Source organism: Chrysochloris asiatica, unplaced genomic scaffold, assembly GCF_000296735.1.
Source record: "Chrysochloris asiatica unplaced genomic scaffold, ChrAsi1.0 scaffold00049, whole genome shotgun sequence".
Taxonomy (NCBI): Eukaryota; Metazoa; Chordata; class Mammalia; order Afrosoricida; family Chrysochloridae; genus Chrysochloris; species Chrysochloris asiatica.
The window spans coordinates 8,274,671-8,293,196 of record NW_006408567.1 but is presented as its reverse complement, the minus strand read 5'-3'; the positions used below and the strand labels follow the sequence as shown (position 1 = coordinate 8,293,196).

General features: G+C 41.7%; 1 protein-coding gene across 1 annotated transcript in view; it reads right to left on the bottom strand.

Annotated features, from left to right (window-relative positions):
* The window catches only part of LOC102831598 (hormonally up-regulated neu tumor-associated kinase-like), a 197,372-nt gene that overhangs the window by 20,136 nt on the left and 158,710 nt on the right, over positions 1-18,526 (bottom strand). Inside the window, exons 10-11 of the mRNA XM_006862597.1 lie at positions 7,859-7,994; positions 1,818-1,980 (exon numbers count right to left, since the gene is read on the bottom strand). Of these exons, the coding sequence (XP_006862659.1) occupies positions 1,818-1,980; positions 7,859-7,994 (299 nt within the window). The remainder of the gene's footprint in view (positions 1-1,817; positions 1,981-7,858; positions 7,995-18,526) is intronic.

Sequence of the window (18,526 nt, the reverse complement as noted above, 5' to 3'; positions counted from 1 at the left end):
GAAGTGCAGCCAGAGTACTCCTTAGAAGCCAAAATGGCCAAACTTGGTCTCTCATACTTTGGACATATTGTCAGGAGGGAACAGTCTCTAGAGAAGGATATCATGCTTGGTAAGATGGAGGGTCAGAGAAAAAGAGGAAGACCCCCAATGAGATGGATTGGCCAGGTGGCAGCACTGATGGACTCAAGCGTGGAAACAGTAGTGAGGTTGGCCCAGGATCAGGCAGTGTTTCGTTCTGCTGTGCATAAGGTCGCTATGAGTCAGTACCAACTCGATGGCACCTAACAACAACAACAGAAATGCATTTGGATACGCAAATTTTTACTGGCATGCGACATTAATGATATTGTTGAATGATTGCTGCATTCTGTTGGATCACCTCTCTTTGCAATGGGCACAAATATGGATCTCTTCCAAAGAGTGGGCCAGGTAGCTGTTTTCCAAATTTCTTGGCAGAGATAAGTGAATGCTTCCAGTGCTGAATCAGTTTGTTGAAAGATTTCAATTTGCGTTCTATCAGTTACTGGAGCCCTGTTCTTGTTCATTCAGTGCTGCTTGCACTTCTCCCTTCAGTTCCATTGGTTCTTGATTGTATGTTATTTCTTGAAATTGTTGAACATTGACCATTTCTTTTTGGTATAGTGACTCTGCGTATTCCTTCTTTTGATGCTTTCTGCATCATTCAATATTTTGCCCATTGTTGCTATTAAGTGCCATGGAGTCGGTTCCAATTCATAGTGACCCTGTATTTCTGAGGGTTTCCAAGGCTGCAAATCTTTACAGGAGCAGAAAGCCTTCTCTTTCTCCCATGTAATGACTGATAGATCTGAATTACTGACTTTACAGTTAGCGGCTTGTAATCCACCACACTACCAAGGTTCCTTCCATTTTGCCCATAGAATCCTCAATAACAAGGCGAGGCTTGAATTTTTTCTTCAGTTCTTTCAGCTTGAGAAACGCTGAGCATGTTCTTACCTTTTGGTTTTCTAACTCCAGTTCTTTACACATTTCATTCTAATACTTTGCTTTGTCTTCTAGAGACACCCTTGGAGATTTTCTGTTCAGCTCTTTTTACTTCCTCATTTCTTCCAGTCACTTTTGTTTCTCTACATTCCAGGGCAAGCTTCAGAGTCACTTCTCACATCTATTTTGGTCTTTCCTTTCTTTCCTGTCTTTTTAGTGACTTTTGCTTTCTTCCAGGGTAGATGAGACATAGGGTTTTCAATAACTAAGTTTTCAGATACAGACCCCCCCAGGTCTTTCATTCAAGGCTCCTTTGGTCAGCAGCCCAGCACAGTAACTGTTTATACCATCTTTCTAGTCACAGAAGTCCCCAATGTCTACAACATGGGGAACATAAGGAACTCAAGGATAGCAAAACAAAAAAGGGTAACAGAAACACTGAAGGGAAAGGAACTTGAACCCTTTACAATTAGGCCCAGGACTTAAGTCTATGTGAGAATATTTGAAAACACCTCAGATAAAAGCAATCTGAAAAGTACATTTTGCTACTATTTTATTTCACATTCAAAAAACATAGCCTAATGGGCACTGTGTTGTGGCGCTGTGGGTTAATACGCTGGATTTGCAAAGTCAGTTTGAACAGCAGGGTTGGCAGTTCAAGCTCACCAGCTGCTCCTTGGAAACCTTATACAGGGTTTCTGTGGGTTGAAACTGACTCACCTGTACTTAACAACAACAACAAGCAGTTAATTAACAGCTCTGGATCAAGTCTCAGTAACTAGGACACACTTGAAGTGAAACAGCACTTTTTTTCCCAAAGAGATCACAGAACCCCACTACGAGGGGCCACTCACCCCGGAGAGATAGCGCTCCAGTTTCTTGTTTAAGAGGAAGTAGATGGCAAGGATGTGGCAGGCACGGTTGGAGAGCACGGTGTTGATCACGTCACTATTTTTGAAGCCCAGCTTCTCCGTCATGTGCAGCACCACACTCGGGCTCAGGTCCTCCAGGTGGATCCTACACAAAGGGAAGGGGAATGGTTACTTCTGATCTTCACGGAAAGACTCTGGGGCCTCACAAGTAAACCATACATATGCAGCTGCAAAGTCAGCCCACACAGGCCTCCTGTGGACAATCATGCTCACTGCCCATCCACTCAATCACCCATCCATACATCCAACCACCCACCTATCCATCTATCCACCCACCCATCCATCCATTCATCTATCCACCCATCCACCTATCCATCCATCTATCCACCCACCCATCCATCTACCATCTATCCACCTCTCCATCCATCTATCCCCCACCCATCCATCTACCCATCTATCCACCCACCCATCCATCTATCCATGCATCCATCCATCCATCCACCCATCCATCTATCTACCCATCCATCCATCCATCCATCCATCCATCCATCCACCCCCATCCATCTACCCATCTATGCACCCACCCATCCATCCACTCAGCCATCCATCTATCCACGTATCCATCCATCTACCCACATGCCCATCCATCCACCCACCCATCCATCCATCTACCATCTATCCATCCATGCATCCATCCACCTATCCATCCATCTATCCACCCCCCATCCATCTTCCCACCCATCCATCAATCCATCTATCCACCCACCCATCCATCAATCCACCTATCCATCCTTCCATCCATCCATCTATCCATCCAGCCAGCCAGCCATCCATCCAGCCATCCACCCATCCATTCATCCATTTGACTGCTGTTAAGAAAAATGGAGGGAACAGTAATTACCTTATTGATATCCATCACCTGGATTTAGCAATTGTGTCTGTCAGTTTGTTGTATTGTGATGACTTGTGTGTTACTGTGATGCCGAAAGCTAAACCACCAATATTTCAAATACCAGCAGGGTCATCCAGGGTGGCTAGGTTTCAACAGAGCTTCCAGATTAAGTCAAACTAAGAAGAAAACCTTTCAATCTACTTACAAAGATCAGCCCTACTCTATGGATCATAACAAACTACTGTCTGATGTACCTGCTACTTACATGTCATCAGGAGGGTCAATTACTAGAAAAGGACACTGTGTTGGGTGACAAAGAGGACCTATACAGGCCAGGGAGAGCTTCAGTGAGATAGACTAGCACAGGATCTGCAACGATGGCCTCACACTTGCCAGTGATAGTGAGGGTGACACAGGACCAGGCAATGTCTCATCGGTCGCTATAGGTCAGAGTCCCCTCAGTGGCAACTACCCACCTCTATCTAACACTTTGTCACACTTGCTTCAGCTTTCTTTTTTCTTCCCTCCTGAAGTGATTTAAATTACAGTTCATAAGATCTCATTTCTAATCACTTCAGCTGTTACTGTTGTTAAGTGCCGTCGAGTTGGTTCCAACTCATAATGACCCCATATAGGGTTTCCAAGGCACACAGCCATTACTACCACCAAGTCTTTACAGAGGCAAACTACTACATCTTTCTCCCATAGATCTGTTGGTTTTTCTTTCTGGTATTTTCTACACAAATACCAAGGAGCCCTGGTGGCTCAAATTGTTAAGCATGTGGCTATTATCCAAAAGGTTGCCAGTGGCTCCACAGGAGAAAAATCTAGCAATCTGCTTCTGTCACATGAGATTGTCACATGAGTTGGAATCGATTCAATGACATCCAACAACAAATAACCATGCTGCTCTGTGAATTCTGTAAGTCATTCCAGGATATTATCAAACCCACACAGGAAGCGGAAGCCAGCAGGCTACAAGTATGGTGTTGTGTGAACTCCAGACTTGTGGATGCTATAGGTTTGGGCTGGTTGGTCTATAAAAGCAGGGAGGCTTTCTTACACTTGTAGCCATCCCTGGGTAGCTGGAGGTAAGACAGCAATAATTGCTGGAGGTGCCCACATGCCCCTTACTTCTCCTTGCTTGTTAGTACATGTGTTCTTACTCCTTTTAACTGGTTTGTTGTTAAGTGCCATCGAGTCGGTTCTGACCCATATGAGGTGAGCTTGAACCACTGACCTTCCAATTTAACTGGTAGAACCAGGAAATGAATTATCAAGATTTTTTGGTCTTAAAGACAGGCATTTTTCAAAATAAAGATGGTAAGTAGCATGTGCCTTCACCAAAAGTTCAGATTTGATCATTTAAAAATGGAAGGTTGACCTGCTTCTAGTGTAAAATGATTAAATGGATCTTTCATCAACATCCTATTTTCTTCAGTAGTATACAAGATCTTAACCATCTTAACAATCCACCTAATTAGTTACAAGTCCAGCCCTGTGCTTCTGACTAAGTCCAAAGTAAAAATTACCCATGTGGTAAAAACAGTTAACTTTCCTAGGGCTGCCATAACAAAGTACAGTCAGCCCTCTGTATCCGTGGGCTCCCATCCGTTAATTCAGCCAACCTCAGACCGGAAATATTTTGGGGGACGGGTTGGAGGATGCCTCCAAAAAAGCAATTAAATGATCAAAGCAATCCCTCAAAGGCTAAGAGGAAGCATAAAGTGCTATTTACATGGCATTTACATTGTACTGGGTATTATGCATAATCTAGAGATGATTTAAAGTATACACAAGGCTGTGTATAGGTTATATGCAAATACTACACCATTCAATAAGCCTCCTCGGATTTTGGTGTCTTTCATGGGTCCTGGAAGCAATCCCTTACAGATACTGAGGGACATAACAGCAAAAACTGGTCATGTCTCATTTCTAAAAGCTAGAAGTCTGAAATCAAGGTATCAGCACGGCTACGCTCCATGAGAACTCTCAGGGAGGATCCTTCCTGTGTCTTCCTAACTTCTAATGGCTGCCAGCAATCCTTGATATTCTGGGGATTTAGGTGCATCATTCTAATCTCTACCTCTGTCTTCACGACAGCCTTCCCTCCAAACCTGTGTCTCTCCTCATCATTTACACTGGGTTAGGATCTACTCTACTCCAGTATGATCTCATGTTAGCTGACATCTTTAAAGAACCTATTTCCAAATAAGGTCACATAGTCACAGGTACTGGAGGTTATAACATCAACATTATCTTTTATAGGAACACAATTCAACCCTTCACACCAGTACAGAACACCTAGCTTTCAAAGTTTTAGTCGACAAAAGTCTGTCTACAACTTGTAGGAAAGTTACAAAATGAGATGCCAGATTGTGCTTCTTGGTGAATGAAAATGCAACCGACATGCAGGGGCCCCTGTATCTCTAATCCCAGCTTCACTTCCTTCAACAGCTGCTGCCTTGAGTGGATTGATTATGCTCATTTAGATGGTGATTACATTAGCTTAATGACTCATCTGGCTGCCACTGATGCCCCCTCTTTTAGCAGGAAGTACCTATGTGCTTTCTATTATAAGCACCAGTAATGAGGCATGACCCTTCAGCTTCACTTTCCAGCTCACGTTGGGGTAATATTTCTGGTGTCTGTTTCAGAAACTGGCCCAAATTAAGCTGGTGTTAGAAAACAGCAATCTATTTCCAGGTTCCCTTGGTAACCTGAGTAATCTAGATTTTGTTTAAATTATCACTCATGAGCCAAATGCTAGAGTTCTAGATGGAAACTCAGTGGCCCCACCTCCTCTATGGCAAGTATAAATTTGATCCAGTAGGAGTCCTGGTGTAGTGCTGTGGGATCAGCAATGGACTACTAATTACAAGGTTGGCAGTTCAAACCTACCAACTGCTCCTTGGAAACCCAGGGTCCCTAGGAATTAGAACCAACTCGATGACACTTAACTACAACAACAGTGTGGGTGAAGACCCCAGAGGTACCTGAGCCACGTACGTTCCTCTAGAACTTCCTCCCTGAGTCAAATGTCCTGCTTGCCCATTCTGTCTATAGGACTAAGTGCTGCAGTTCTTGTAAAGTTTTCTGGATATTTCCAGACCTTCCCAGGCATTTTGAAAATATGGCCATGGAAGACACCCTACTCCCCTTCCCTTTCATCCCCACAATGGTGTCCCCCTTGATGAGTGGTTTTCTTGTCCTCAGCCACATTTGACCAAAAGTGGAGGACATTCTTAGATGGAAGGAAGCAGGGTGCAAAGTAGTCCCCTGGGGTAGATCCATGCTACCTACTGTTTGGAAAGCATAGTGGCTCCTTACAATAAGCACTGGACTATGAACCACAAGGTTGGCAGTTCTAGCCCACCGGCCACTCTGCAGAGAAAGATGAGGCTCTCTGCTCACACAAAGATTTAGTCTCAGAAACCCTATACAGGACCACTATGAGTTGGAACCAACTCAACAGCACTTAACAATCACCACCACCACCTACATGCTTGCACTAATGTAACCAAGGCTTTGTTGTTAGTTGGCCCTGGCCCATGGCAACCCCATGCACATTGGAATAAAATGCTACCTGGTCCTGCTCCATCCCCCATGACCAGTTGTGGATTGGACCGTTGTGATCCATACGGTTTTCACTGGCTGATTTTCAGCAGTATGTTGCCAGGCTTTTCTTCTTAGTTCCTCTCAGTATGGACACTCCACTGTAACCTGGTAAGCCTCCGAGTGACACACAAGCCTCAGATGCACTGGCCGAGAATGGAAACTGTGCGAATTCTACCTTATTCGGCTTAGTGAGCAATGTGCCAAAAAAACAGAAAAAAGTCATAAAGTGTGTTCTTGTATTGCTTTTCAAGTCTGTCATCAGCATTCCTGCCTGGAAAAGTGGGGTCACTACAATGTACTGGTGAGTGTTTAATGCTGTGTATTCCTGTCTTCCTCCTCATGGAAACTGCTAAAGCAAATCCTTCACAGGGATTTCATAGAGACACAGGGCCTAAATCAAAGGACTTCTTCTTTTACGTTTTCTCCCCACCCCCAATATTTTAAGGCAGGGCATTCTGCTGAAATAAACAATTAGAATAAAGAAATAGTAGAAGAGATGCCAACAGAACAGTCTGAAAGTGAAGAGGAACAGGTCTACCACATTCTGCCTGTTTCTGACAGCAGGGTCAGTGGCGGATATCATACACACACACAAGCACATCTCGACACAGACACAGACTTACAGACATACAAATGCACAGATACACACATTCACACACACAGAGACACAAACTCATCTTTGTGTTCACACACACAGACACCCAGAAACTCACACTCACTCAGAACCCAGTTAGTCTCATGGCTCATCTGTGTGGATTAGGAAGAGGCTTACCATAAAATTGAAGAAAAACGTGGAACAGAACTCAAATTCTGAAAAGGTCCAGACTTACTGGACCACTTGAAACTAGAAGACTTCCTAAGACTATGGCTCTGAGAAACCCTAAACCTTGAACCTAAACTATCTCCTGGGGTCATTCAATAACAAATTGGTTTATAAAATCAACAATATCATCCATGAGGGCAAAGTGCCTTTAAAATATCATTTGTATAAAACCAAATGGTCAACAATTACTCTAAATTGAAGATGAGAAGGTAAGGGGGTGGGGAAACTAGATTATGGAAAATGAGACAACCAGAATGGAAATAATGAGACTGTTGACACACTGTTAAAAGTGTAACCAATGTCACTGAGCAAGTTGTGTGAAAATTATTAAATGTGAACCTAATTTACTGTTCAAACTTTCACCAAAAACACAATAAAATATTATCCTAAAAAGGAAGAAAAGATGGGAGGGAGGGAAGTAGAGAGGGGGAAAAGAAAGAAGTGATAAACGGAGGGAGGGAGAAACAGACATCTTCTGGAGCAGGTTTGTCCCTCTGTAGGTGCCATACTCGGAGGGAGTATGGCCTTTTGTGCACAGAGTGCTGTTTGTCTATGGAAGTGTGGGTTTAATGGGGTAAGAACAACAAAGAGAAAATGTGGCTTTTCCCCACATTACATGCAGCTTCCTACCCAGGGCTAGCAGAATTGACCCACCCTACATGAGGAGTCCCTCTGTGAGCAACGAGTTACCTGTTGGGGTAGGTGATGTTACACGGCACTTTACCCGTGTAATTCTCATTAAGCCAGCGGTTCGCCAATGCTTGCTGGATATTTGGCCTCTTCACAGGATCTGGTTCCAGGAGAGAGCGCAGGAAGGTAACAGCTCCTGTGAACACAATCAGCAAAGAGCACACCCATGTTACCAGCTGAACACACATCACCTGTTAACCCCTGTAAAGCACATCCCAGTTAAAGCTGGGCAAAATATTTTCTGGGTTTTTGAAAACGATAATTCATACAGCCTGAATCCAGTCCCACTGCCCTCCTGACAGGTGAGGTGTTTTAAATCTCATTTCTTTCTCACTCTTTTTTAAAAGAGGTGCTAGAAGTCCAAAGATATTTACATATGGTAAACAACTGGTACCCGCTAAAGCAAAAGCTTGTGCCTAACCATCACAGTGCAACCTGCAGTTTTTTCTCATTTAGAGGTGAACCAAAGAGTTGATGTTCTATTTACAGGCTTGAAGGGATAAAAGAAAATAAAGAGTGCTTATACTCAAGGTAAGGTTTCACATTCAGAAAGCAGCCAGAAAGGTCAAGGTAAAAGGCACTCTAAATTAGATCCTCAGTGACATGCTTGCAGTCACAACAGTCTGATCCATAACTCATCCTGGAGATGGGCTTATTCTGTTGTCCTTGGGGTTACCATGTGCCCAGGATCGAGGCTGATTCAACAGCCATTGTTACACGACAAGCACAGACTCAAGGGGTTTAGCAGGTCCTGCTTTGGGGTCCTTTCTTTTAAAGCCATCTTAACGGATGCCCCAGTTCTCCCTGAGCTCAAAGGACTGGCGATCTAGAACCAAAACTGAGGCTTATCCTCACTTAACTGAGCAAATCAGGCCCCCAGGACACCAGAGAGCTGCAAGTCTTATTGAAGTTGTATTGAAATGTTATGTTACTTCCAATTTGGAGGCTCTGAACATAGACAACACCTAGGTCTACAGGAATTCCATCTAGGGCCAAGAATTCAGCTGTCATCCCTTCTCCACCTACATCTTGAGTTCTGTAGTCAGCAGGACACCCCTGACCCTGAGAGTTCTCTCCTTTCTGGGTCAAACAACTGCACTAGTTTTTTGTTTATTTCTCCTTTCCTTATTTTGTTTGTTTATTCTTGCTTCCTTCTTCCTCTCTTTCACTTCCTTTGATTTTTTATCCTTTCTATCTCCAGTTATGTTTTTGAGTCTCTTTTCCCACTTCTCATTTCCATCCTCCTTCTACTTGTTTTTTTCCTCTTGAGTTTTCATTACTATTCTCATGTCCCTTTCTCTTTTCATCTTCACTCGTCTTGTTTTTGATGTTTTTTCTCTTCCTTCTATTTTCTCTCATATTTTTCTCTGTACAGATCTATTTTCCTATCCTTTTTTTAGTTATCATTTTTTATTATTGCTGCCTATTTTTTTTCCCCTTTGTTATTTTCCCTTCTCACTGTTGTTTGCCTGTTTATTTGTTCTGTTTTGGTTTCCTGTGGGTGCTTTCTCCTCTTTCCCCAGCTCAGCCACACTGTACCCTCTGCAGCTTCACCCACTGGACAAGAACCAATACCAGCTTCTACACCACCAAATCAATAACAGACATCAGCCAACACCAGACAAACCACCCTACACTGAGCTGCACAATGGAAGGATACTTTCATTCTCTAATCACACCTACCAGGAGACAGTTGGTGAGATTTTAAGAACACACCAACAAACAGTCATCAAATACAACAGCACCACAATGTCTCAGACACAATGGAAGATTTTAACTCACATGAAGAAAAAAGAGAGTGACCCCCCAAAATGACAAATAAGCAGAACCAAGAAACGTTTCTGAGGAAGAAAGAGTAATAGAATTACCCAGGGAAAAAGCCAAAGTATATTTTCCAATGAATTGACATAAAGATTGAGGAAAACAAGAAGAACACAGAAAAAAACTTGAGAAGAATTTAAGGAAACACTACAAGAACAAACGGACAAAATAAGTGCAAATTTTAAAACAATACAAAACCCAAAAATAGAATTCCAGACAATTGATACTAAAATCTGAGAAATGGACAATACATTGAAAGGGCAAAGGAGCAGATTTAAATTAATGGAAGCCCAAATTAGTGAACTTGAAGATAAATTTCTCAAAACTAGCAAAATAGAAGAACAATCTGAAAAAAAAAGAATTAAAAAATTGAAGAAGGCCGGAGATTTATGTGGGACACCATGAAAAGGAATTAACTTATGGGTGATTAGAATTTCAGAACAGGAAGAGACAATAAACAACACAAAGAAAATCGTCAAAGTTGCTGAAAGAAACTTCTCAAACATCATGACAGATGAGAAGATAACCATTTAAGAAGATGAACACATCCCAAAAATGATATACCCCAAAATAAAATCACCAAGACATATCATAATCAAACTTTCCAAAAACAAAACCAAGGGAAAACTCCTGAGAGAAGCTCAGGGAAAACAATAGTTATGCACAAAGGGAAAATAAATAAGACTAAGCTCTGATTTCTCAGCCGAAGCCATGCAGGCAAAAAGGCAACGAGGTGACAGATACAAAACTCTGAAAGAAAAAATTTGCCAACTAAGAATCATATACCCAGCAAAGCTGTCCCTCAAATATGATAGTGAAATTGAGACATTTCAGAAAAACAGAAATTAAAGGAATTTATAATAACAAGACCAACTTTACAAAAAAATACTAAAGGGTATTGTTCTTTGGACTGAGAACCAATAATAACAAACAGCAAGCTAAGATTAACATACATGACAACACTACTCAGAGCTTAACCCAGATAGAGAAGTGTCCAAAGTAAAATAAAACCTATAAAACTGAAAATAGGGAACAAGAGGCAACAATTTATAATAGCTACAAAACAAAAAGAGGGGAAGTTTAGATAAAGAACTTCCAAATGGTAAAGAAGTCAAGTCGATTTCAAGGTAAAACAGACTGCTTTAAACAGGGGGAAAAATTAATAGACTACAGATAAACTCAAAAACAATTAATATACCTTCACATCAAAATAAAAACATAAGAAAGATTTAGTAAATATTGAAAAACAGCAGTGAAGAAAATGAACTCAGCCCAGAAATGCATGTGAAACAAAGAAACTAGCAACACCACACATACAAAAAAATAGAAACACAGAAAACTGACAGCAATTAATTCATACCTATTGATAATTACACTGAATGTAAGTGGAATAAATGTTAAGAGATAAGAGAAGCAGAATGTATACAAACTTTGGTACATACACACGACGGAATAATCCAGATATAGAAGAATAATGATGAATGTGTGAAATAAATACCTCATAACATGGATGAACCTGTATGACATTATGATGTATGAAATTAGTCAAATACAAAAGGGCAATATTGTATGAGACCACTGTTGTAACAAATAGAGGGAAGGTGGCATAGAACAGATGAAGGTAGTAGAAGACACAGAGAGGAATGCGAGTCAATGGAACATGTACAGATGTTAATTGATGGTATATGGAAGGGACTTCAATCAGTGTAATGACACAAAGTGTATAATTTGTTGAACATGGGACTGACGTCTGTTTTATAAGCCTTACACTCGATTTACAATACAACTTTTTTTTAAAAAGTTAGCAGAAATCTTTGTTTCCTAGGGCTGACATAACAAAATACCACAAAGTGGGCAGCTTTACAGAACAGAAATTTCTTTGTTACTGTAAAATGGTTAATTTTATTTGTCAACTCAGCTTGACTATGGTTCCCAATGGTTTGGCCAAATACTAGACGAGTTGCTGTTCTATAATGTAACAAACAGAATGCAGTGAAATCACTTTCCATAATGTCATCAAATATTATGTGATAACTCGAGCAGCCAAAAAGGGAGTGTCTTACAGTATGGTCAGCTTTCAGATAATAAATCAGTATTTTGACAGAACCCCCGTTCCCCCCCCCCCCCCCCCGCCTTTACCTCTGCATTCATCCTGTTACTTGACCTACGGATATGGGGCCACAAGCTTACATACCTGTCCAGCCTGAGGCCTAACTTATGGACTGTGCACTTGCCAATCCCCACAACGGTGTGTGCTAATCCCTTGAAGTAAACCTCTCTATGTATGTGTAAGTATGTGCACATCATATATGCATGTATCTCACTTGTTCTGTTTTTCTAGAGAATTCTAAAAACGTATTTTAAAGATTAGAAATCCAAATTCAGGGTGTCAGCAGGGGCCATGCTTTCTCAAGGCTTGGGGAAGGCCCTTCCCTATCTCTGTCAGCTTCTACAGTCCCCAGCACCTCTTGGCATTCTTTGACTTAGAGATGCATCTTTTCACGTAGAACTTCCCCATCTTTGTCTGCTCTCCTCTTTTAAAACACCATTCATAAAGGATGAGGATTAGGACCTACTTAACAGATATGATCTACAAAGAAAAACTCTATTCCTCAAACGTGGTCACATTCATCAGTGCAGGGCTTAGAACTTCAACATAATTTGAGGACACAATTCAGTCCATAACAGTGAGTAGATGTGTAGGCACCAATCCTGAGTTACATTTGATACCACATGTCTGGGTCTCCAAGTAAAACTGTCCATGTGTGCTTCAGTGGTGTGCAAAAGCAAATATCTCTGAAAAGAGGTTCTTCTTTCTGGAACCTGTATCTCCCTTTCCTAAATCCCTCTAAACTGCAAAAGCTATTTGGATGGTATTTTGCTTCATGGATGCTCAGCCAAGGACATACTGTTAAGTGCCACTGAGTTGGTTCTGACTCATAGTGACCCTGTATAGGGTTTCTGAGGCTGTAAATCTTTGAGGGAGCAAAAAGCCTTATTTTTCACTAGCATACCATCTCGTGGGCTCAAACCACTGTCCTTGTGATTCACAATCCAGTGCTTATCCTACAGAACCATTAGAGGAAAAAAAAGAAGTGGGCTTAATAAAGGAAACTGGGGGCAAGAGAGAGCCTGCTGAGTGAGTAATATTTTTGAAACATCTCTGTCACTTACCCTCAAAGGACCTGAGATGATGCCCAGACTACCTTCAGGGTTTTTCAGAGTATGATGAACAGAATATCTCAGGACAAATTGGATGTATGGTTTTGTTCTATTTTCATAATCAAGCTTTCTGCATCTTCATAAATTGCTGATGAGCACAAGTAATTTTAGTTCAAAATTTCTACTGACAAATTTTATTTCTTTGGATGTTGCAAACATTGCATTACTCTCCAAAATAGACCTTAAGCACATTCTTAAAGTTCTTTGAGTTATGAAGTGTTGTTGTTAAGTGCTGTTGAGTTGGTTCTGACTCATTGCGACTCTGTATAGAGTTTCCAAGGAGCGACCGGTGAATTTGAACTGCCGGCCTTTTGGTTCAAACTGACCCTGCAGTCCAGTGCTTCATCCCACAGCAAGGAGCCGTCAAGCCAGTTCTGACTCCTAGTGACCCTCTGAACAACAGAATGAAACACTACCCCGTGCAGCAGCATCATCCTCACAATTGCTGTTATCTTTGAGCCCACTGTTGCTGCCACTGTATCAATCCATCTCATTTGGGATATTCTTCCTTTTCACTGACCCTCTGCTTTAAAAATCGTAATGTCCTTCTGCAGGTCCTTCCTGACAATATGTACAAAGTATGTAAGACAAAAATTCTCACCATTCTGATTTCTAAGGAGCATTCTTCTTCAGATTGGTTGTTCTTCTGGTAGTACATGGTACTTTGAATATTCTTTGCCAACACAAAATAATTTGAATGCACCAGTTCTCCTTTGGTCTTCCACATGCATATGAAGCGATTGAAAATACCATTGCTTAGGTCATGCACACCCTAGCCCTCAAAGTGACATCTTTGTTCTTGAACACTTTAAAGAGGTCTTTTGCAGCAGATTTGTCTAGTACTGCTGCTTCTATGAGCATTGATTATGGATCCATGTAAAATTAAATTCTTGACAACTTCAGTCTTTTCTCCAGTTATCATGATGTTATTTATTGGTCCAGTTATGAGGATTTGCATTTCCTTTACAATGAGTTGCAATCCATACTGAAGGCTATATGGTCTATGAGCTACGTCAGTATTTCAAGTCCTCTTCACTTCCAGCAAGCAAGGTTGTTTCATCTGTTGTTATTAAGTTAGTTCCAACTCATAGTCACACTGTATAGGGTTTCCAAGGAGTGGCTGGTGGGTTTGAACCACCAACCTTTTGGTTAGCAGTCCAGTTCTTACCTGACAACACCATTAACAGGACTCTGAATACTGCAGGTTGTTAATGAGTCTTCCTCCAATCCTGATGCCATGCTCTTCTGCATATAATTCAACTTCTTAGATTGTTTGCTCAGCATACAGACTGAATAAGTATGGTGAGGGAATACAACCCTGATGCAAACTTTTCCTGATTTTAAGCCATTCAGTAGCCCACTGTTCTGTTCGAACGACTGCCTGTGTACAGGTTCCTCATGAGCACAATTATTTTGAAATTCCTACTCTTCACAAATGTAGTCCTGGTGTGGTGCTGTGGGTTAATGTGCCAGACTGCAAAGCCATTTGAACTGCAAGGTCAGCGGTTCAGGCTCACCAGTTGCTCCTTGGAAACCCTATACAGGGTCGCTATGGGTCAGAACCGACTCGATGGCACTTAACAACAACAACATTCTTCCCAAGGTTATCCATAGTTTGTTATGGTCCACACAGTTGAATATCTTTGCATAGTCTGGTATTCTCTGCTTTCAGTTAAGATACACCAACAATGCTATCCCTTGTTTCACATCCTCTTCTGATTCTGACTTGAATTTCTGGCAGCTCCCTATTGATCTACTGCTGCAAGTATATTTGAATTATCTTCAGCAAAATTTTACTTGAATGTGATATTAATGATATCAAGTAAGAGGTGGGCTCTTAAAAGTCTCTATGTCTCACAAGCAAAAAGGATTAGCATAGGCCCTACTCCCCGCCGACAATGCGATGATTAAAGTGTCTGGCTGCTAACCAAAAAGTTGGTGGTTTGACCCCAACCACTGGCTCCGAAGGAGAATGGGCTGGCTGTCTGCTCCTGTGAAACCCCATGGGAGTAGTTGTACTTTGTCACATGAGGTGGCTATAAGTAAAAAATCTACTCGACAGTACCTGACAACAACTACAACGACCTGCCTCCTCCTGGGGCTCCTGGAAATGGCCACACGTCACCCCCCACTCCTGAGAACTAGCACTCAGGGTTTCCACTCAGGGATCTCGAGAGCCATGTGGTTTGTTCTACTACCAAGAGCAACACAACACAGAGTGTGTGCTCCTCCTGCTCAAAACTCACATATCCCCACGAGCCACCAGCTACCCAATGTCTGTACCGGATGCGTGAGCATAGTGACACCTTGCCAAGGGAACAGCTCTTAGGAAACAGATGAAGCCATCGGACTTCTTGAGTTCCTATGCATGTTGCATGCAAGTGGAGTCCCATTCCCACCTGATGTTCCTTCCTTATCACTTCCCAGGCTAAAGCAGCCACCAGAATTATTTGATAATCAAATGTAATGAGTTGTAGCATCTGCGGACATAGCGGGAAGCTGTTGAGCTCTGGTGAGGTAATGGGTTAAGCATTGGGCTGCTAACTGCAAGGCCAACAGTTCAAACCCACCAGTGGCTCCTGTAAAGATTTATAGTATCCAGAAACCCTAGCAAAGAGTTCTAATCTATATTAGAGTTCTATAAAATGGCTGTGAATTACAGTCAAAGATGGCAGTGGTTTTGGGTTTTATACCTGTGGCGAAATCCCTGGGGCAAATGGTTAAGAAGTTCAGCTGCTAATAATCAGGTTGGAGGTTTGAATTCATCCAGACATCTCGGAATAAAGCCCTGATAATCCACTACGGAAAATCAGCCATTGAAAGTCTGGAGCAGTTCTACTCTGACACACATGAAGTCGTCATGAGTCAGAAATGACTTGACGGCAACTGGTGTTGAGTAGCTGTGGATGTGATCCTGTTTATGAATAATTATGATGTTGTTATGTTAATTAGATCATACCTAAGTAGGGTGGGTTCTGAACTTGAGTTTCAAAAAGAGCAGATCAGACATATACTCACGGGCTCATAGGCATGGCATGCACACAGGGGAAGAAGACACCTTATGAGGCTCATCTATCAGCAAGGAGCCAAGGAACATCCGGGGCTACTGACAAGGGAAGAAGCAACACAGCAGAGACCCTGGTTTGGACTTTTAGCCACAGGAACTGTGAGAAAATAAATTTCTGTTCTTGAATGCCACGCACTTTTGGTTTTTCTATTACCACAGAACTAGGTAACTAAGAAATCAAGCATTCTCAGAAATTTTTAATTAGCATTGGCACAACCCTCACAAATACTAACCTGTTACCTTCAGCCTTACTTCAGTGAATTCACAGTGCCAAAACTTCTTGATCTGGTGTGACTGTTTGGAATGTATTATACATGCTAACCCTGAGGTGCAGTGATGAAAAGGTAAGATAGCTGAAAGATTTATAAACCATAAAAGGCATTCACTACTCTACAGCATACAAGTACCAACTAGCTGAAAGAAAAGCTGTCTAGAAGAAAGAACTGAAAAGGCGCCTAAAGCTTTCAAAACACAGTCAATTCTCAGTATTTATGGATCTCATGTTTGCAGATTCGCCCACTCACTACAATTTATTTATAAGCTCAAAATCAATACTCCTGACACCTTTGCGATCATTCAAAGGCATTCGAAGACGTGAAGAGTGGTGAAAATTTTGAGTCACCCAAGGTGCCGAGAAAATCCACATGTTAGATCAGCTGCATTCAGTCATGTGTTATAGTAGTATGGGCAATGAGTTCAATGTTAATAAATCCATAATATATGTTAAACAAGATGCCTTCTAAGAAATGCACATAAAACAAGGCTACGTATTGATCAGTTGATGAAACGTGTGACCAGAGGCTCACAGAAGCCTAGCCCTTTACTTCCCCTCAGAGCGGTGGTTCAGTGTTCACTAACCCAATGCACACAGTGGCTCTGTAGAACATAACTACCATGATGCATAACAACCCGTTGTATAGGGTAGAGACCAAGGTGGTTCTTGAGAAACCTGCAATATGGACTCACAAAGTCAACAACGTGGACTTTCTTTTCCTACTCAAATTTGGTGAAAATCCTTCCAAAATCGCCTAAAACAAGAATGAAGATGTGGAAAACTCATTACACATGAAAGTAAATTGTATTCTTGATGAATCATCAAGTTAATAAAAGATGTGTGTCACTGAGGCAGTTAATTAAACTTGCATGTTTTCAATTTGAATTGACATTACTCAAAACACAAGGACAACAGATATTTTATACAGGAGTATCAGTAAATATTTCCCAACCTGGGAGGCTTTCTGATAGTAATTAATAACACAAAGAAAGGGAGACAGGCAGCGCAGTACAGCAAGAAACTCCAGATTCAGCAGTCAAGCAGAAATAATTTCAAAACCACAGGAAGTACTTAATTTCTCTAAGACTCCATTTCTTCACTGGCAAATTGAGAATAATACTACAATCCAGGCTGTTATACGAACAAAAGATAATATAAAAATCATCCACAAGGTTGGCCAGCAGTATAGCGAGACCTGGGGACTCTTGAGCCCATGGACAGGGACATAGTCATAGAGGACATAGTCATAGAGGACATAGTAATAGAGCTGAATAAGCATCCAGCTGATATGAAGTGAGGGGAGATGCACAAGAACACCCATACTTGTAGACAGTACCCATTTGACCTGGCTTCAATGGCTGGATGATCAGAACTTGACTAGAGCAAGAAAGAAGAGGAAAAAAATGCAATCCACTACAATTCGATGAACTTGACCTATATTTATGGATGTAGTAGCTCAAAAGAGGGAATGAATCTTTACAGCAAGGATCATTCCCACCCCCTCTGTACACAGGGTAGACAGGGATAGGCAACTTAGTCATTGGCTACCCAAAATTGGGGGGGTGGGCTATAAAGGCAAGAAGTGACTGGCTAACAAGCTTTCAAGAGGGAGCTTAGTTGCAGAGAGTGTGGGGGAAGGTAGAATCTTCACTGAGTGGTTTCCAACTTGTCTAGATGGGGCTGGTGAAAGGAGATGGGGATAAGACTTGTGGTTCAATAGTGAATAATTGCTATCAGGACTGATTGTGAGAGTTGCAAATGTAAAGGTAGACGTTTTGTAACAAAATGAGGGGAGTGGTTGACTTTGCAGACCAGGAGCGGAGGACCCTGGGGCCATCAAGGGAGAAGAGTGGTGTGTGGGTCCCTATCCAGAGAAGCAGTGACGCCACAGATGGAGGCAGAGACAATGATGTAGAGAGATGGAGAGGCTGCTGACCTTGACTCAGGGAGGGAGAAGGGCTGTGTGTGTTGGTGGCCGGGAAGCAGGCTTCCTTTGGTTGTTTGAATGGTTATATATTCCTGAGTACTTCAGAGTATATAAAAAAACAAAACAGAGGGAATGGAAGCAAATGCTGTTGAATGATGATGCATGGAGGGGATTGTAATCATTGCAATGAAACAAAATACGGTAAGATGAATGTAAAGCTGATGTTCTCCCATGTAAGCTATCACTCAATTCACAATAAAAATCTTAAAAATAAAAATAAAAACAAAAATCCACAAGTACCTACACATTCAATAAATGGTAGCTTTAATGAATGTATAGGTGGACAATGAATAAGGA